The following is a 21,195-nucleotide window of genomic DNA, read 5'->3' as shown; positions in this document are numbered from 1 at the left end:
GGGGTGATTTTAATATCCTTCGATATCAGTAGGAAAAAAACAATGACCTGTTTGATACAAGGTGACCTTTCCTCTTTAATGTTGGTACTGACAGTCTGGATCTGAGGGAGATCACGATGTCTGGTCGTCAGTATACCTACGCCAACAACCGATACGGTGCCAACCTTTGAAAAACTTGACCAGGTGCTAGTTACCACCGACTGGGAATATAAATATCCCCTAGCCTCGGTTCGGGCATTAGAAAGAATTAAGACCTTATCGGATCACGCTCCATTGCTCATCGATTTTGGACAACCAATCCCAAGTTCTAACCGTCACCAATTTAAATTTGGGTTGGGATGGCTCACTAGAGAGGGATTTCATGACCTGGTTAAGAAAGTGTGGGCGCGTCTGCCTCGCGGTAACACACCCATTCAACGATGGAATAATCAAACTCGTGCATTGCATCGATTCCTTCGTGGATGGGCCAAGCATACTGCTGGCATCTACAAAAAAGAAAAACTACGACTTTCTACCTTAATTGATTCCCTTGATAAAATAGCGGAGGTGAGGCCTCTGTCTGCAGTTGAGATTGAGCAAAAAAGCAATCTAAATGAGCAGATAGCCCGCCTACTACGCGAGGAAGAGATTAAATGGTACCAACTTTGCAAAGCGGATTCGCTTGTGCAAGGTGATGATAATACAAAATACTTTCAAATTCTTGCCAATGGCAGACATAGAAAGAAACGCATATTCGCCCTTGACCAGGAGGAAGGCCGAATTGAGGGGGACGTACCACTTAGAACTTTTATTACTAAGTATTACAAAGAGCTTTTTGGACCTTCAACTGAATCAAATTTTCAGCTGGATGAATCCATTACTCATCACATTCCTCAAGTTACAAAAGCGGAAAATGAATTCCTAACCTCCCCGTTCTCTGAGGAGGAAATTCGAACTATGGTCTTTCAAATGGAACACAACAAGGCTCCGGGTCCGGATGGCTTTCCCACATAGTTCTATCAATGTTTTTGGGACGTCATTAAGGTAGACTTGGTTCAGTTGTTTAACCAACTGCATGCTGAAGACCTTGACATTTCTTGTTTAAACTTTGGGGAAATTATTCTATTACCTAAGATTAAGGAGGCTAGTCGTATTCAACAATATCGACTGATTTGCCTTCTGAATGTAAATTTTATATTCTTTATGAAGGTCGCAACTAATCGCTTGAACGGGGTGGCTGACCATGTTGTAAAACCCACTCAAACAACATTTATTCAAGGCCGCAACATATTAGATGGAGTGGTCGTCTTGCACAAAACTGTACATGAGCTTCACCAAAAAAAATTGAATGGTGTCATTCTTAAAATAGATTTTGAAAAAGCCTACGATAAGGTTAAGTGGCCCTTTCTATTGCAAACTTTGCGCATGAAGGGGTTTTCACAAAAATGGCGTTGGGTAGAGAGCTTTGTCTCTGGAGGCAGTGTGGCCATAAAAATTAATGATGACGTTGGCAACTATTTTCAGACAAGGAACGGGCTTCGCCAAGGGGACCCCGCTTCTCCTATTTTGTTTTACATTGTGGTCGACATGCTAGCTAGCCTTGTCGAGCGGGCTAAGCTGGACGGTGATAGAAGATGGTCTATCTATTCTACAATATGCGGATGACACTATTCTATTCATGGATCATGATCTAGATAAGGCAAGAAATCTCAAGTTTCTCTTATGTGCTTTTGAGGAACTTTCTGGTCTCAAAATTAATTTTCATAAGAGCGATCTTTTTTGCTTTGGTGATGCTGCAGAATCAGCACCTGAGTATGCTGAGATTTTTGGATGCCGGCTCGGGCAGTTTCCAATTTGATATCTGGGTATTCCCATACACTGTCTGCACTTATCTATCACTGAGTGGAAGCATGTGGAAGAGAGAGTAGAGAAATGCTTAGCCAGTTGGAAGGCCAAGCTCTTGTCTTACGGGGGATCCAAGACCTTGAGATTAAAAAAAAATGCTCTTCTCAGCAAGTGGGTTTACAAACTACTCACTGAGAATGGAGTATGGCAGGAAATCATTCGCAACAAGTATGTGGGATCCAATGCCATTTCTCAAGTTTATTGGAAACCCGGGGATTCTCATTTCTGGAGTGGTGTGATGAAGGCCAAGGAATTATTTTTCCAATTTGGGACCATCTCAGTTAGGGACGATTCTCAGGTTCGATTCTGGGAAGATATCTGGCTAGGGAATAACCCACTAATGGTTCAATAACCGAGCTTGTACAGGATTGTTAGACATAAATTTGTCACAATCAAACAAGTTTTAGGACAAGAAAACCCTGATATTTCTTTTCGGGGGGACCTTTTTGGCCCTTGCCTGGAAGCATGAAATGAATTACTCACTCGCCTGGAAGACATTCAACTTTCAGGTGAGCCGGACATTTTTTGATGGAACTTGCATCAGAATGGCAAATTTTCAGTCAAATCCATGTATGATGCAATGGTTCATTGTGATGTTCTAGTTGATAACAGAAAATTGTGGAAGCTCAAAATCCCTCTAAGAGTGAAGATTTTCCTTTGGTTTCTTAACAGAGGAGTCATCCTAACTAGAGATAATCTGGCACGACGAAACTGGCATGGTTTCAATACATGTGTCTTTTGCCAACACGACGAGTCTATTAAACAATTTTTTTGAGTGCAAGTTCGCTCGGGCATTTTGGACCATAGTTGAAGTAGCTGAGAATCTATACCCACCACGTAGTGCATGGAACATGTTCGGCAACTGGTTGCTGTGTATTGATAAACAATTTTCTGCACATATTCTTGTGGGAGCGGCGGCCTTATGCTGGGCCCTGTGGCTTACCAGAAATGATGTGATTTTTAGTAACAAATATGTCACATCTCCTATGCAGATTATTCATGTGTGTACACGATGGCTCCGTACTTGGTCTATCCTGCAGAGGCCGGAGGACATGGACCTTTTTGTAATGGCTTCTACACGGCTGGAGCGTACGGCCAGGGAGGTTTTCTACCCCCATGGATGGCGGTGTGACCTACGGATAGGATCAGCCACTCCTTAGGCTGGACATGTTTCTTTGATTGGCATTGTATCGAATTATTTTTTGCTTTTAGGCTACTCTGGAGTTTTTTGGCTGTGTGCATCTACCTATGCAGAGGCCGGGCTTTCTTTCGATGCGATTGTATCACCTCGATATATCTATTCAATGAAATGTCCTTTATTGAAAAAATCAAGGAGTCTCACGGCCACGTCCTTCCGGAGCTTCTGCAGTTTGGATGAACACAGGGGGGAAACAAGCTTGTGTAGTTCTTCAAGCATGCGATGGTGTCGTGATCCTGAATTCTTCAACGACAACTAAACGTATGCGAAAAACTCGGCCAAAAATTATGCTCATCTGATGAACTTCAGTCCTGGTCCTTTAAGGTCTCAAGCTGATGGAGGTGTTTATCCTAAAGATATTATAGGTCCGCCAAGGAAAAACCAGGGAAGGGTGGTTGCTCCAAATGCTTCTGCCTCCCAAGTGCAGCAAGCGAAGAAAAAGGCTTGGAAACCAAAGCCAAAGCCTGCTGAACCTAGTTCTTCAAGGCCCAAGTCTTAAGCACCCATGGCTACTGTGACTATATCTGCTGATCCAAACACTTGTCAGAGAACAACTGGCGTGTCTATTGCTTCGTGTAGCACAAGGAATGATGCAATCTACCTGTGGGCAAAATGAATTAACAAGCATGCTAGTTGCGTCACCGTACCCAGGCAAAAAACCGAGTCTATTGCCCAACATGGCCAGCCTTCCAGCCGAGGAAGTCGGATGAAAAAACATGATGAGGTCCAAGAATCAGACACCCTAGCTGACATTATCAGGGATCGTGCTGAGAAGGTAGAAAGAGCTAAGGGTTCAAGCATACTAGTGTTACTTGATCCCAAGCTGGTGATATTTGATTTCATTCACGTCTGGTGCAAAATCCTAAGACTCCTCTTGTCGACTTGCAAATTCCTCCTAGTCCTCATCACATGATTCCTGATTTTGCGAACAATGAGAAGTATAGAATTGATCAGGCCCGACAAGTGAAGAAGCAAATATATAAGAAGAAAGGGAATTGAAGGAAAGGCTTGATGAGATCACCACCGATGAATTTGCCGCTGACAAGAATGAAATTCATCTTCTGGAAGAAGACATTGAACCAAGGGCGATTATTGCTTCAAAGCTGGTGATAGACTTCTTGCAAATGCTCTAAGGATTGTTGAACTATTAGGGACAAGGGCTTTGAGGCAAACTGAAAACCACCTGACGCCATGTACCAAAACAACCTTCAAAGACCGTTTCTGTAGTAGTTGATGATCCAAACATCAGATATGTATTGTTTATTTGATTGCTAGTGCAGACGTTGTATGTCCTACTTAAAGTAAAATACCCAAAATGCCCATAATGCCTGAAATTACTTCACAACTTCGGGTCTAGTATTGCGCATCTATGCCATTGGACCATAAAATTAAACAACCCAAAATGATTTGATATATACTGTAAAGGGACTTCAAATAAAAGGTACCCAGGTTCAGAATTCCACCTTCACCTTGATCTGGTTCAAATTTCATTTCTTGCCAACGATGGTGGGGCCGGTGTCTACATCGCTTGGAGGACAGTCGATCCCGTCATCATTACGGATTTCTATGGTACGTATAGCATTTCCTTGCCCAATCACAACCCTGTCAGAAAAAGATACTCATATTCACAAGTTTGCTATCATAGGAATGAGCTTAAGAATGTTGAAAACTAAGGCACCGGTACTAATAAGTAAGGCAGTCCCGAGCAAATTGTACAGCAAAGGCAAGCATAATTAATTGCAATAATTATATAATTGTTATCCACCCATAGAATTGATCCCATGGTTGCCAGTTGCTACTGAAAGCCAGATTTGCTCATATGCAGGTATGTCTACTCGGCTAGAGGTGCATGTCTTGCCACGCTAGAAATCAATCAAGCTGTCTATGTGATTGGTTGAGGCTAGCAGATACGTGCTGAGTTCTCATCGATGGCGACGGCTTCGAGCGGTGCTCCATGGCTGATGGTGGCTGCCAGGCCGGATATGGGGTCGTCAACAGCCAGCTCTTGCCACTCGTACGACTCCGCGCTTCTCCAGCTGTAAATTGTGTGGCACAGGCTCCCTCTCATGCTGGGATGCAGTGGCGGTCGGCGGTATGGCTGCTACACCTAGATCTGATGCGCTGCTGCCTGCTAGGGCCCACTGAAGGCTGGGTCAACTCGCCCGGTAGTGGCCTCGATGTGGATTGCAGTGGCCACCGAAAGGTCTTCGTGAGGGTTTCTCCCTCCAGATCCGGTGGATGATTTCAGTGGTGAAATGCAAACTATGGACGACGTCTTGACGAAGAGGGATGGTGCTGCAGCGGCGACTGTCACACATCGCATGTAGCTGCTATGATCGCGGAAAGATGGTGGCGACAACACTTGAGTGACTTAATGGTAGTGCTACTCGGGTACCCGGTCTTAAGCTCTGGGGTGAATGCCTAGGTGATCTGAGTTGGTCATGCCAGGCAATGGCGACGTTTTTACGTTGTTATCTTGTTGAAGGCATTGCTTGGATATGCTCGAACTGTTTCTTCAGTGTGACAACTTAGATTCCAACCATGAGTGGTTGGATCAGGTGACAATGGCTATCGTGCGTCGCTCCCTTCTTGAAGGCATTGTTGTTGAAGAACCTCGTCGTTCGTGTGGTGTCATGAGATGGTTGGTGCGGATATGGTTATTGAAGTAGTTGCTGATTGTGGATCTGATCGTTTAGGGTCTTTTTTCTCGCCTACGCATTGCTTTGGTTTTACTATATGACTTCGCTATTTGTTGCCATGTTTTTGGGTGCGTGTGTTGGTGTTGGCTGTGTGCATCCTGACTATGCAGAGGCCGAGGCCTGGTCTGCTCATTGTATTTATATCCTCTTGATGCTCCATTTTGAGCCCATAAAATTCACCATTTGTCCAAAAATAGTCGTTATCCACCTAGAGACCATGCATGCAGCGAAGCAACTCTTTTAATCAGACAGGAAAAGGAAACTGAAACAGGGATAGATACCTTCGTGAACCCATCAAACATGCGAGACCAACAACAGGTCCACCACCGCCTAAGTTAATGGTTCTCTTTAGCCTGGAAAAAAAAGGAGAAATCACTTACAAAGCAAAAAAAAAAGTATATGAAATATTGGAACCCACGTGTTATAAATTTATTACCACAATCCATTACAGCATTTGGAAGGGCTCTCATATAATGCTGCTTACCTGAAATCAGTGGAGCTCCACACATGAATGATGCCATGTTCTGTTCCTGTAATTACGACTGGAAGTGTTGGATGGACCAGGACACAACGAACTGGTGACATAGCTTCCAGCGTACAAATGCAGGCCCTTTTCTGCATATCCCAGATCTGATTTGAAAGAAACATAGCATATGGACTTCAACATTATCCATAATCCGAATTTAATGTAATGCGCTTACTTTATGAACTAGCTAGTGTGGTGTTTGATGACAATGACACATATACCTTGGCAGAGCAATCATTAGAGCCAGTAATCAAATACTGTCGATCCCAGAGTGTCAAAAAATCAAGGCAGTTCACAGCATCCAAATGACCATGGAGGCAATATTCAGGGTCGGTAGAATCGAGCTTCCAAATCTGAACAGCAAGCATGTACAAGGACATAAAGTCTAGTAGTAAAAGCTGTCTTCATAATGTGAATATTTAGTTAGCAAAAAGGAGGAATCCGGCAAGACAAACCTTTACTTCGCCATCAGAAGACCCACTCACAAAACTGTTGGCGTCTTCTGGGTTAAATGCGGCTGTCACCATGCTAGTACCATCAATTATTTGTGTGACCTTCCAGCCCTGGTCCCAGTCTAAAACCATTGTAGGAAATGATAGCACATATGGAAGGATTGGATGAATGGCTAGTAGTGGAGTGATAGTGACACCAGTAGGCCTAACAGCCGTGATCTCTTTGATATTCATTACACATGCACAGTCGTAAACATAGAGGTGACCACGATCTGTTATAGCTACCAACCATTCCCGTCTTGCAATAAATTTGGCGCAGCCTACTGCAATGATAGTGCCAACATAGTTAGTACTCAATGCCAGTGTAAATATATATGACGATGCAGGCAGCGCTTAATTGGTTCTCGATGATAACAGTCAGAAAGTATACCTGCATACTCTGAAATTTTAAACGAACTCAACGGGTACTGCATGCCGTACAAAATGATGTTGTTAGTTCAACTGAAAATACCAAGGACATTTTCACTTGCCAACATATATACATTTAGAAGCAGAATATATTTCCAGGGAATAGAGAGAGAGAGAGAGAGAGAGAGAGAGAGAGAGAATTCATTAGCTTGCCTTGATATGATGGTTCCATAGACGAGCATATCCGCTTCCATGACCTGTTAAAATCCTGTGAGACATATGAAATTTAGGGCCAAATGACATCCAACATATTCACTTGAAAAAAAGGAACAGAAATATGCACATTCCCTATCTTTTGGCTAGTTACCAGTATACGCACTCACCATGGTTCTACCGGATGTGCATCCAGGGAACACAGAGTGTCAGGATTATACTTCACCAATATATTCTGGGATTGAATAAAGCACTGTCAACATCAGAACAATAGAAGCAATTAGGTTGAATGTTCCATATAATGAAGTCGGCCACTAGTGGCATGCACATAGTTGGTATAATTGTCAGCAAGTGCAAAATGCAGTAAAAAATAGTGTGCGAAGTGTAGCAATTTTGAAATACTATTCTGAACCAGATGTAGCCCCTAGTTAAAATTGTACAAAACATAGTAAACTTGTGTATGAATTATTGTAGTAATTTTGGAACCATATACTTTACCGAGTCATTATTTTACTACATTGTTCCAAAACTGGAAGGGTGTGTGTGCTTAAAGTCTTAAACTACTGTGCCTCCCAATTCACCGGAGGAGGAACAAGAGTGACACACGGGAACTCTCATGCCATTGCAGGCCAAAAGTGGAAGGAGGACATGCCCGGGCTGAATTAGAAAGTGGAAAAGGCCATCAAGGCTGTAAACCAGCTGCAACTCAAAGCGTGCGCCTCGACAACTCTAGTTGAGGATGCACTCATAGCCACGCTTCCTCGTGGACAAAGTTAGCAAGGAGGAAGATTGAATTGGGCTCAAGGTTGACATTTGGAGATCATAGTGGCCAACAACATCAACCGTGAGGTGGGACAGCCGGAGCCAGAGCCTGCTGAGTAGTTAATCCACCATAATCATCGTTTCATTCGTTCTTATATGGGGTAGGATTCTCGCACCTCCTCTCTTCAAAAGCCTAGTGATCCCTTTGTTTCATAGTGTTGGTCAACTTTCAATGCAGAAGCGCATCTTCGGGCCCTGTCGTTGCTACATATTAATCAATGGGTTCGGGTTTGATTTCAATAGCTATGGCACAACAAGGGTTGTTGTGAAGAAGATAATGGGATAAATGAATTGCTTCTCTTAATTAGAAGGCTAGAGGAAGACAAATAGTCTTTTTAATTATTTTAAAGGGCAAAACTTTGCCACATTCTAAGAGAGAGTTAGGTTTCATACAATCCCGAACGTGACCCTAGAACACAATAAGTCAACTCTTGTGGCATCAAAGAACTCAAGTGTTTAGCACCAGCTTTAACTCAAATACAAGCCTCCTCATGAATCCTAGAGAAGATGACAACTAACCTCATGTCATTGTTGAAGAATATTGCATTAGACTCGTTCCATATTTCCCAAGCCATGAGCACTGCAAGAGAAGCCATACACTTGCGGTTATGCCAATTTCCTTGAATGAAGTACTCCCTCCACTCCTTAACGTTGTTGATTGCCAGTCAAGATGTAGTATGAAAACAATGGTGGCTAAGCCAATCCTGAATAAAGCTCCATATTTGGAGGGATGAGTGGCACTCTGGAAGAAAAGGTCGGTTGCCGACTCCATGGTGTTTCTACAAAGATGACAAAGGCCACAATTTGGCTACCCTCGGGGGTTCCCAAACATTCCACACCGTGCTCTTGAAATTTGTTGTAGTAGAACCAAATAATTAGGCCTTGTAGGCAAAAACCATGGTGTAATACCATGATGAAGTCAACTTCTTAACTAAGGAGCCAGCGTAATCCTCGGTGAGTTGCACATGAGAGTGAAGGACCAAAGGTCGATAATCCGTTTGATATGTCGATCAAGCTCACCCTCCAGGGCATCCTTTGTGCGATTATCGTGCTTCTTGGAGATGTTGACAATGGAAGGGGCAATGTCCCGTGGCCGCAACCCATAGACCCAAGGCGAGTTCACAAAACTTGCCTTGGCCCTATCCCCTACCGTTACGATTGTAAGAGAGTGGAAGGGATCCATATATGAGTCATCACAAGGGTTCGCAGCTCCTACCCAAGTTGTCTCTTGCGTGGTCAACTCAAGTCAAGTCCAACGAAGGTGCAACACACAAGAAAATTTTACCAAGTTCAGGATCCGAAGACCATAGAGAATGGTAGGATGACACACCATATCCCACTGGAATAAGAATTTCACACCTAAGACCTTATCTATACCTACCCAAAGAATGGATTTCCTGAGCTTGTCAATGAATGGCAAAACTCCCACTAATGTCAAGACGAGTAATGTGATAGATCATGAAGGTAATAACCACTGCATTAACCAATGTTGCATGTGAAAGGGTGGTGAAGTATTTTCCTTACCATCCTCCAGGTGTTGGAAGTGAGAGCCTGACAGACAACAAAAACACAAGGTACCACATGCGAAATGATATCTGCATCACTGGGAGACTTTGCATGATATCCTCGAGGTCAGTTCCACCACATCGGGTAGGGGAGAACACAGACTTATGGAAACGTATCCTCAATCCGGTGACCTCCCCGAAGTGAGTGCAAATGCTGGCAAGGGCCTGAATGTCCTCCTTAATGTGGGTGGGGGGCACTAATATGGCCATGTCATACACTTAAAAGGATGAGCAAAACATCTGGCCACGCCCCCAATGGGTCCAAGTGACCATGTTTGGTGGCCAACTCAAGGAGACACACGAGGGGGCCGATTGTGATAACAAAGAGTATCGGTGATAGTGGGTCGCCTTGCCTTAGACCTCAGCCCTTCATAACTACGGAACCATGGACGCTGTTTAGGATGACCCACGATGTAGATGTGGATAGGAGAGAGGCTATCCAATTGAGGAAGCTTGGGGGAACCCAAATTCTTGCACTTGGTTGAAGTTATAGTCCCAAAGCATGAGTCAAAGGGATTTTTAATGTCAACCTTAAGGAGGAACGAAGGACTCTTCCGACGGTGTAACCAATGCCCATAATTGCGAACAAACATGAAGTTGTAATGGATGCTCCAAGTCTTGATGAATTCGCTTTGAGCATTGGAGACGAGAACGTCCATGTGGGGAGGAGCCACGTGTCAAGCATTTTGGCTACCATCTTTGCAATGGCCTGAATTAGGCCAATAGCACAAAAGTCGGAAATCTTCTCAGAGAATCTTACTACTAGAAGCAGAAGAAGTGTTCTATACAACCAACGCTAAGTTCTATTTGTATTACAAATACACAAAATTGTACTCCCTCTATACCAAAATATAGTACTTATCAGATTTTTACAAAGTTGAACTTTGTAAAGTTTGGTAATGTTTATAGTGAAATGTTCAACATAATTAATACTGAATTGATACCACTAAATTAATCATGAGATATATTTACATATCATTTATTTTTGGTACAACAGAAATATATTTTTCTCTATAATCATGAAATATATTCACATATCAGTTATATATGCTACAATATATATTTTGTTTGGCAAAATAAGAAGACAAAAATGAGAATGTTTTGCACTTACACTAATATGATGTTGCCCAAACAAAGTTGCCGCTCTATCACTTTCCTAACACGTTGTTCACATCGTCAATCTTAAGACCCACTGGCTTAGTCTCTCAAAAGTGCTCATACAGATAGAGTGTGTGTGCGCGCATTCATAAGAGTGAGTGTATATATGTGTTTATGAACTTATGTGTCTATACTGTGGTTATGAAGGAAAAAGACACATTCCATCGATGCGGAGTGGTGCGCCGCCCCCATGCCCAAGAAAAAGGAACAACGCCGGATGTACAAGGACATAAAATTGCGTCTGCACCTCAATGGGGCACCCTTTTAGAGGGACGATGGAGCAGGTCATCCTTCATAGTAGATCGTAAATCGCTCCTCGCCGGTCCCAAATGAGAGAAGTGCATATTTCAAGTCTGGACTCATGCAATAGTCCAATTTACAACCCAAACTTCAATGCAGTCTACATTACAACACTAAACTTTCGAAACTGGACAACTTTCAATCATGTGTACCTCAATTCAGTTTTCTGGTCAGTTTTGACTAGTTTTGAAGAGTTGACCACCTAGTCCGCCACCACATCACCAAAATTTGACCAAAAAATATCCAGAAAAATTGTAAAAAAAACTCAAAAAAGAGCATTAATTACTATGCTGATATTTCTAGAAAAGTTAGATTTCTTGCCAAATAGAATAAAAAAACAACAAAAATACAAATTCAGGACCATCTTTGGTCAAAATTAGACCTAAAATGAAATCTTCCAGAAAAAAATGAAAATTTTCGTAAAAATGAGCAACACAATACCCATAATTCTGGGAAAGTTTGTACTTTTTTCCAAATAGAAAAAAATATGATAAAACTACAAATGTATGACGAATTTTGGTCAAAATTTGACACAGAATGGAACTTTCTTGAAAAAAGGACAACATTATAAAAAATGAGCACTGCCATTATGATAATTCTGGGAAATTTTGAATTTCTTTTGCCAAACAGAATAAAAAATGCAACGAATTATGGACCATTTTCAGTCAGAATTTGAACAAAAAATTGCATCTTTCCAGATAAAACTTTAAAATGAGCACTGCCATGCTAATAATTCTTGGAATGTTTGAATTTTTTTCGCAAAATAAATAAATAAATAAATACAAATTCAAGACCACTTTTGGTCAAAATTGGACCAAAAAAAATAAAAAATTCGATAAAAATATGAAAAATTATAAAAAATGAGTACGAATTTGAATCTTTTTTCCAGGAACAATAAAATATATAAAGAAAATACAAATTTCGGACCCTTTTTGGCAATTAAATGAATTTTCATTTCATATTTATTCCGTTTGGCAAAAAAGTTCAGACTGTTCCAGAATTATCTGCATGTTAGTGCTGATTTTTTAGAATGTTTTCAGAAAACTATTATATTTTTGGTCAATTTGACCAAATATGGTCCTGAATTTGTAGTTTGTTGTATTTTCCTATTCCGTTTGCGAACAAATATGTTGAACTTGGTGGTGCTCATTTTCAGAATTTTTTCAATTATTGGGGAACATTTCATTTTTTCGTCATATTGTGAACAAAAATTGACGTGAATTTCTACTTCGTTGTATTTTTATTCTGTTTGGCGAAAGAAAAATCCAACTTCGTCGACAATTATCAGCATGGTAATGCTCAGTTTTAGGATACTTTCATTATGTTCTCAAATTTTGATGTTGTGGTGGCTGACTAGGTGCCGACTAGGTGGTCAACTCTTCAAATCCAGGTAAAACTGACCAAATAACTGTTTGAGGGTCACAAGGTTGAAAGTTGCAAGATTTTAGCATTTACGATTGTAATTTAAACGGTATTGGAGTTCAGGATTGTAAATTAGACTTGGGCATGAGTTCGGGGGTTGACATATGTATTTCTTTCATCCCAAATCTCTATTTCCTTTTTACACGCACACATGGTTGATTATTTGGCTCGTTATGCACACTTCCATGATTTGGGTGATTATGGAGACTTACATGAACTCTATTTAGTATAAGTTCTTGTCTGTGAACCATCCTTCTAAATAGCAGGCTTTGTCAAAAAATGGCACCATGCTCAAACAGTTATAGTGTGGCTATAGCTCGCAATTATATAAGTTGCTAGACAATTGTACATGAAAATCTTTTAGCAGGATCATGGTCAAACTGCTATAGCGTGGCTATATCCGGCTATTTAGAACATTGATAGGAACTAATACGCACTTTTCAAAATTATGTGGGATCAATACTATGGATAGGCCTTGGGACATATGAGTGCGGGCATGGTTACTGAAACGTGAGCGCAGGCGGGAGAACTGGATGATTAGGGTTAGATAAAAGGGCATGCACAATTATAATGGTAGATAACCATAGTGGCCAGGCTGGACCGGGCGTGGCCGCAGGTTGGGAGGAATCAAACTAGCACGAGCGGGGTGGCATATGGTACGAGTGACTAAAGACGGCAGGACAAGGATGGTTTCAGGAAAGGATCGGGTGCAAGATTGGACACGGTGTTTACTGTAAGGTAAATTAAAATGTCCAAAATCAACATCTAATCTTTTTTTGGACAAAATACATCCCTATTAGCAGTATCAAAGTGTACTATTTGGTTTTCCTAGAAAAGCTTGTACTACAAAATGTCTCACAAGCTTTGAATAAATTGATAGAGAAAATTATCTATATCTACCGAAGCTTTAAATGACCACCAAGTATATGCCATCTGAAAAATATAATTCAGGATGAATGAAATAGCATTTATTTGGTATTGTAAATCTGGATATTGTTTTCTACATATTTGGTCAAAGTTTTAAAGGATCGACTTTAAATCTTCCACCAGGTGCATTTATATACTCTTTACCACTTCAGTAATTTTAACTCAGATAAATGGTTTGTGTAGTAGAATAAACTCACCTCCGACGTGATCTCTCCAAACTGTAGATAAACAGCTTTCAGTGCCACCTCATGCAGCATATTCCCAAACCCTTTGGCTTCTTCAAAAACTTCATCAGACTCAGTTTGGTTGTCAAATACAGTTATGTACTTGTTTCCCAATAAAATACTCTGAATAACAAGATCAAAGTCTGTCTCTTCCTTTAGTTTCATCTCCTCTTTCGTTGTGACAATCAAAATGTAAGTTGATTTGCGAGGCACAACACCGTACAATGGCATCTTTACGAAGCACCATGCAGATTTGCCGCTCTTGTCGACAAGTCTAAAAGCAACATTTTCATCAGTGTTGTTCGTTAGGTGTAGTGAGCATGGGATTGGTTCATTGGAATCATAGGGGAAGTGGAGATCCAGTGGCTGGACGTCAAGTAGCTTGTTGATGGGCCATAGGATTTCCTGCTAAATAGATACAGTATTGGGTAACCAACTAATCAATAGCTGCGTATTAAGTCTATATGAATTTTAATTTTTGATACGAGAGATCACTCTGTACTGCTGAGATAACAATTACAGCTGATCCTAGACAAGTTTAGCATAATGATAATCAAAAAAATAACATCCAATTAGTTAACTCACTTCCGTATAAACAATTAATGAACTCACCCTGGACGTTGTGTCTCTAGCATAGTGTCTTGTATCTGGACTTGGCTGCTGCTCACTGTAATATGTTGATTGCTCCTTATAATTCACATTATCAATATCCATAATTGCTACTGTGTTTTCCTTCCCAATCACAACCCTAACATATAGTAGGTATATACTCATACAACTGTGTCAGTCTGCCATAAAAATATGAAGCATGGAAATATAAGCTCTTAAGCAGTAAACGAATAGCATGAAAATATACCTTCCCATCGCACACGCGAGATGGTAGGTAGCTCCCGTACAACCGATCATGATGATCCTTTTAAGCATGGGGGGAGATGAATATATCCTGTTAGAACTTCTTTTTATCAGCAAGTAGTGGAAATTACATTTGTTTCAACATCAATAGTTGACTGACTTAGCGTATGTAAAAACCATCTGATTGAGTAAAGCATGTGAATCATACGGACACTAGCTATAGTTACTATATTTCCAATTACCTGCAATTTTTGGTGCCCCACAAATAAATAGCACCATCTTTTGAACCCATAATTAGTGTCTGATGACTTGGTTGGTACAGGACAGATGTAACTGGAGATACGAAAGCTTCGAGTGTATATGCACATATGTTCTTCTGCAAATACCATATCTGATTTGGCAAAATTAATCAGAGCATGTATTATGACAACTTTTATATCTCTCTTAGAATGTTTTTCCAGTGGAATGGCAGACCTTGGCAGTCTGATCATCTGAACCTGTAACCAAAAACTCCTCATCGTGGCACGTGAAGAAAGCCAAGCAGTTAATTTTGTTTGAATGCCCAAGCAGAGCATGGTTGCATTCGCATGAATCTAGACTCCAAACCTGCACAGCAATCATATATAGGAAAAATAAAGCACTCCCACTGTTTTTATTTACTTTGCACATTAACTTTTCTCAAGGCAAACTTTGTAAACTTTGATCAAGTTTATACGAAAAATTGTTGACATCCACAATACCAAATCAATACCATTAGAATCATCATTGAATATATTTTCACACCATATATATTTGTTATTGTGAAAGTTTAATTTTTTCTATAATCTTTGTCAAGCTTTATAAAGTTTGAGAGAGAGAGAGAGAGAGAGAGAGAGACAGAGACCTTCACTGTGTAATCCATTGAACTACCAACAAAGGTGCCAATTTGGTTAAATGCGACTTGATATGTTGTGTCGTGGTTTTTATCCTGGAATGTTTGGATGCACTCCCAGCCCTTGTCCCAGTCCCAAAGTTTCATGCTTGTACCCGCTGACAGCAAATACGGCCGGGTTGGATGAACAGCCAGTGAGACGAGATCCTCAAATGTACCAACTCTGAAACTTGTGATCTTTCTCATTTGTCTGTAGTCGTACACATGGACGTTACCATTATTTGTCCCAGCAACAATCCATTGCTTTCTTTCAATAAATTTAAGGCACGTAACTGCACTGAGGCAGGTCAATTTATTGGCAGGACGGCTTGAATGACGGAATACTAAAGTTTCCATTTTTGAAAAAACTGCCATGAGCACTAAAAGAAGTCGGAAATCATACCACGGTTGGAGGAGACTTTTATTGAATCCACTTTTCTCTGCCATAATAAAGGAATTACTATGTTAGTCAGTGGTGACCAAAGGATGCATCCATGCATACCCATGCTGAGAGGCATCAAGACTTATCATAAAAAACGTTGCTACATGCCTGTGTCTGATAGTCCCAAAAGCCAACATGTCCATTGTCTTCTCCTATTATTATCCTGCCACAAAAACGTATTGAATCAATTCACCATGAAGCAAATATCTCATATGCTTACATGTAAACATAAAATCTCATTCACGTGCTCAATTGCAAAAAAAAGGATGCATGCCGAATGACACTATGGATCTAGAGCATTCCAGAGCAAACATACACCGGAGAGGCGGAGACCACAGTTAATTTCTTTGCATTTTGAAATATCAATCAAAATTCTCACTGATAATCTTGCCAAAATATAGACGTGGAGCATGTATTCGACAATGAATAAACTAGAGATCCGTCAAGCAGTGGTGGATTAGCATGTTGGGCTTGTGTCACACAACAACGCCATGGCATCACTGACCATGCTTGTCAGTTCGGCAATTTGGAATGAAATAAGTGTCTTGTAGCATAAATTCGCCCCTCCCTTCATCATCATCGACATGAAGCTTTGGTCCATTGCACGGTGAAACATTTGAGTAAAATGGTGTACAGAGAGTAACGGCTTTTGTAATAAACAGGACACTGTAAAACTATTCTAACTTCTCCTTAATTAGTGGATGAGGTAAATCTTATGCCTCCATCCGGAAAAAAATAGATCAAGAAAAACCACTTCATCTTGATTTATGTGTTTTTTATTGCTGCCGAGAAGGACTGATATGTGTCATGCACGTACATTTCCAACAAATAAAGAACGTACTCACCATTGTTTGGCCTGATTTGTGTCCAAAGAATACAGGGCGGGGCCTTTTACCTTGCATATTATCTGATCCAACAAGGCTATGGTTAACATCTGGCGTAGGACCTCCTCCATGTTTTAGTACATAGAAATTGTAAACCAGAACGAGAAGACATAATTCTTACTTGGGTGCTGGGCGAGATTGGCTGCGAAATATATGACCGTCCATCAATGTGGGTAAGTGTAGTCAAGAACCACCACACCATATACAAATGAAAACAACAAAAATGGAGAAGTAAAAGTCACACTAGATTAACAACATTTCAATTTAAGTGTGTCCAACCTTTATCTATCAAACTTCCATAATTTATATTACTAAAGAAGTAGAATACTAATGGAAAATATAAATTGTATTAAAGAATGGTCAACATTTTTTCTCATCTTTGATTGCTTTTCTACCTAATCACTATGCGGAAAGATTAATTCCAATGATGTTCCATTAAGATGTAGTTTGCAGCAATTATTTGAAAATTTTGAACACCATATCATCGATAATGAAACCATGAACTGAACTAGCTAACAATTTTCACCGGAAAAATAAGTGACTGAGAAACAAAGATTTTTTTGGATGGTAGTTCCTCCGTTCCTAAATATAAGTCTTTTTAGAGATTCCAATGCAGATTACATACGGAGGAAAATAAGTTATGTCCAAATACATCTGTATGTAGTTCGTATTGGAATCTCTAAAACCGACTTATATTTAGGAACTGAAGGAGTACATTTTTATTAGTTGTAATGTTTGCAATACATTTCAATGTATATGGATGGATGAGATTTTTATATCTCAATCTTAATATAGGATGACACAAGAGCATAAATACATAAATTGAAAGGTCACCTAGCTAGTTCATCATATTTATACTAATATAGTAATATCTTACCTTAAACGACAATGTTGTGATGTGTCGTGGCAGAGTATAAAGTGCCTTCAGCTTTACCTCCTGCACTCCATTCGCCATTTCTTGAAAAAACTTGTCTATATGGATTTGGGAAGTGTATACATGGCCATCATCCCCCAATGTTAGTGTAGCACTATGGAGGATCACATCTATGATATACTTTGGTGGTAGTTCTTCTTTCTCATGTGTTGTCATGATGATAGTGTAAGGGGTGTTTGGTGGCACAAGGCCATACAATGGCAGCCTAAGGAAAGAGGACTCCATGTGCTTGTTTGTAAGCCTAAATGCAACGTGTTTATTGGTGTTATTTGTTAGCTGCAGCGGGAACGTAATAACCTTGTTGGGCTCGAAGGGGAAGTAAAGCACGAACTTGTCAAGGAGAAGAGTCTTGCTTGTCCCACCAGCTGGGATTACCTGTGTACTACTTTCTGCAGCGAAGAGCCTATCAATTATTTGCTGCGTACTTACTGGTCTTTTGGATGGGTTGAAGTCCATGCACTCAATCGCAATCTCAGAGCATACTTGTATTTGGCCGCGTTGCAATATATTCGACCTATTACTCCAACTTTGAAGTATCTATATAGAAAATTGCAGTCATTATATTAAGAAATGGGTTAGACATTTTCTTAATAGAAAGGTGATGTGATACATAGGATCCATATTGTGAAATGGCCCTTATCTTCGAATGATGACATATATAAAATGTTCTTACATTTTCAACATTGTGATACCCTCTCTTCCCTGTCAATATTTCAATGATAATAACACCAAGACTATACAAGTCAAATGTGCGTGTGATCTTATGGCCAGCAAATTCCGGTGCCATATATCCCCTGCATGAAAATTCAATGGGTCTGATCAATTAGATGTACCAAGGAAGAGTGTAGTTACCATTGTTACTTTTGACAGGCATTAGTTATACTTACAATGTTCCTGAGAATGTTGTTGTATTGATCGACGTTTGATATTTCTCCAAGGACCTTGAATGGCCGAAATCAGCAATTTTTGGCAACATATCCTCATCCATCAATACATTTCCAGGTTTTAGATCTAAGTGCAAAATGTTATTATGGTGAAGGTAAGTTAATCCTTCACAAATCCCTTTGATTATTTTATATCGCTCTCTCCATTCAAGTCCCGCCGATGAATCTACAAAATAGAGATGAGAAATGGGAGATTGAATATTTAGAATACTTTTTTTGTGCGGTATAAATATTTTGTGATACTTGACTTTCTTGATTTTTGAACAAGATATATACCATGTATATGATATGATTTTTTTCCAAAAGGAGGATAACCCCCGGCCTCTGCGTCAAGTGATGCATACAACCATCTTTATTGTATTACTCAACAATTTGACAAAATAAATAGATGGATCAACCTAAAGCAACCTTCCTGATGATCAATATCGCTACACCTACTATCTTGATGACGTGTCTTGACCAGGCATCAAAACACACTATCTAGTCCTTGGGCGCACGCACAAGTAGCCTTCCACACAGCCTGCAGGAGCACCACAGGCATGCACGTCGCGCACAACCCTGCCGCGTCGACGCGCCCCACCTTTAGCACGCCGCCACCACCCGAGGTCGCCTGCCCGCGCCAGCAACCCCCGGACGAGAGGAGAGGAGACCTTGCCGCCGCCGCCGCCAACCGGCTTTGCCCGGCTGCGCGCCCTGGCGGCGGCAAGGGGAGGAGATTGGAGAAAGGGGAGACCCCAGCGGCGCTAGGTTGGCCTCCCGGTGTCTCGCGGGGAGCGACTCGGGAGTTATATGCTTGAGTTGATTGAACCAATCAGCTAATTAAGAACCAACGAAGAAAACATATGTGATGAAAATATACAGTATCCTACCTTGGATGTAATCAGAAAGACTTCCATTAGGTAGGTATTCGAAGCAGAGCAACCTTTGTTGTGTTTCTGCCATGACAAATTTTCCGTCGTACGTTCCCATGCTCCCTTGTGTGTCAGAACAATATCCCAAAAATCGTATGATGCTTTTGTGCCTCGTCTTCACGAGACACTCAACCTCTCGTTGGAAGGCTGCCTCATGTCTGTATGCATGTGTCAGCCTCTTTACAGCGACGGCACCATTGCTAAGCTTTCCCTGCAGCCGCGAGATCATGGTCATGTATATGGATAAATAAACTCATGTTTCCATTTGACATAAACTTAATTTGACTGACAGAGTTTCTAACCTACCATATAAACCACCGAGAAGCCACCTCTGCCAATTATATGTTCATCAGAGAAACCATTTGTGATTTGTTCCAAAAGTGAGAATGGCAGGGCCCGTGGGTATGCATCCTCATCGCATAGCATGTACTCCAGGTCTATTTTTGTGATACTAGCTCGGCGATCCATTGGTACTGCAGTAGTCAAAGACTCCACTCTTTATCCGAAAAATTTAAAGGCACAACACTTGTCCGGGCTTTCTCCAAACAATATCAGCTTATGGATTAGAGTTTATTATGACTATGATTTGAGGACAGTCCACTAACTCAATGCCAATTCAGAAATTTCTGCAAAAGAGAGATCATCTTGCATGTACATATTGTGATATATATGCGGACAAACATGCGCCCACACACATAGTACTACTCCAGTTATGTACCACAGTAGTTATCCCTAGCTTGATACAACAGCACACGAATTGATTATGAGAGCACCTAGATTGTATAAATTACCTTTTTAGTTACTGAAGTAATGAATACTCTTACATGCATAGGCAAACTGGCGGCATCTAACTTGGACTTTAATATGAGAGACATTTATACAGATGATCAAGAGAATAGGAAAACTTTGTTCTCTCGCATAGGCTGGCATGCTCTTTTTCCCTCGATACATATCAGTTATCTATTGAGAAATACTAACAATTCAGAATACGATGTCATGAATCTGAGAAACCATATCTCAACATAAATCGAAAACAGTACTATTTAGCTTTTTGTTTGGCATCTCTGTGAAGCACTACTAGTAGACCAAGATGTAAGTAACTATGACAATTTCGCAGCAAACTCATCGATGGCGAACAAGCATCCTTATAGAACAGAGGTGTTGAAGGAAGAGATCCTTGTCAATTACCTGGCTGGATGAGAAGCCCCTGCTGCCGAATAGTGAACTAACGTGTTGCCTAGCTAGTCTTCTCAAGCCATAAGAGAGAGGGGAGGGGAGGGGAGCGGAGCGGAGGAGAGGAGAGGGGATATCAGAGAGTGGTGCCGTGTGATCTAGATCTGCATCCAGTTATGACAAATTTACACGCGAAAGGAGTTTGCAGATACTTGAGTTTTGACGCTACACATGTCGTATGGATGTGTAATGACAGCAGCAACTAATGTTTTTTTCTCCTCTTTTTTTTTTGGCGGGGAGTGTAAACTAATGCTTGATCTGCCCCGGTGCTTGAAGACCGAGCGCAG

At 40.8% G+C, this 21,195-nt stretch overlaps 1 protein-coding gene across 16 annotated transcripts in view; it reads right to left on the bottom strand.

Moving 5' to 3' along the window:
* Positions 1–21,023, bottom strand: part of LOC119337485 — a 23,589-nt gene extending 2,566 nt beyond the window's left edge. For 4 of the 16 annotated variants that reach the window (XM_037609639.1, XM_037609633.1, XM_037609641.1 and 1 more), the window contains exons 1-26: positions 20,864–21,023; positions 19,982–20,148; positions 19,634–19,886; positions 18,708–18,930; positions 18,494–18,614; positions 17,764–18,357; positions 17,008–17,028; positions 16,848–16,909; positions 16,111–16,165; positions 15,964–16,000; positions 15,534–15,853; positions 15,125–15,256; positions 14,893–15,041; positions 14,655–14,741; positions 14,411–14,546; positions 13,772–14,206; positions 7,551–7,633; positions 7,381–7,435; positions 7,190–7,226; positions 6,763–7,082; positions 6,529–6,660; positions 6,266–6,411; positions 6,063–6,134; positions 4,546–4,684; positions 4,104–4,303; positions 48–3,998 (exon numbers count right to left, since the gene is read on the bottom strand). In XM_037609639.1, coding sequence (XP_037465536.1) covers positions 4,570–4,684; positions 6,063–6,134; positions 6,266–6,411; positions 6,529–6,660; positions 6,763–7,082; positions 7,190–7,226; positions 7,381–7,435; positions 7,551–7,633; positions 13,772–14,206; positions 14,411–14,546; positions 14,655–14,741; positions 14,893–15,041; positions 15,125–15,256; positions 15,534–15,853; positions 15,964–16,000; positions 16,111–16,165; positions 16,848–16,909; positions 17,008–17,028; positions 17,764–18,357; positions 18,494–18,614; positions 18,708–18,930; positions 19,634–19,886; positions 19,982–20,143 — 3,747 coding nt within the window. In that variant the 5' untranslated portion in view covers positions 20,144–20,148; positions 20,864–21,023 and the 3' untranslated portion in view covers positions 48–3,998; positions 4,104–4,303; positions 4,546–4,569. Of the gene's footprint in view, positions 1–47; positions 3,999–4,103; positions 4,304–4,545; positions 4,685–6,062; positions 6,135–6,265; positions 6,412–6,528; positions 6,661–6,762; positions 7,083–7,189; positions 7,227–7,380; positions 7,436–7,550; positions 7,634–13,771; positions 14,207–14,410; positions 14,547–14,654; positions 14,742–14,892; positions 15,042–15,124; positions 15,257–15,533; positions 15,854–15,963; positions 16,001–16,110; positions 16,166–16,847; positions 16,910–17,007; positions 17,029–17,763; positions 18,358–18,493; positions 18,615–18,707; positions 18,931–19,633; positions 19,887–19,981; positions 20,302–20,466; positions 20,586–20,863 lie in introns of those variants that run through there. The other 12 variants (XM_037609637.1, XM_037609634.1, XM_037609638.1 and 9 more) reach the window with 12 other exon arrangements.
* Between the last annotated feature and the right edge of the window lie 172 nt (positions 21,024–21,195).

The sequence above is a fragment of the Triticum dicoccoides genome, chromosome 7B (assembly GCF_002162155.2).
Source record: "Triticum dicoccoides isolate Atlit2015 ecotype Zavitan chromosome 7B, WEW_v2.0, whole genome shotgun sequence".
NCBI classification, from domain to species: Eukaryota; Viridiplantae; Streptophyta; class Magnoliopsida; order Poales; family Poaceae; genus Triticum; species Triticum dicoccoides.
Note: the sequence above shows the minus strand (reverse complement) of the source record. Positions and strands in the feature narration are given on the sequence as shown.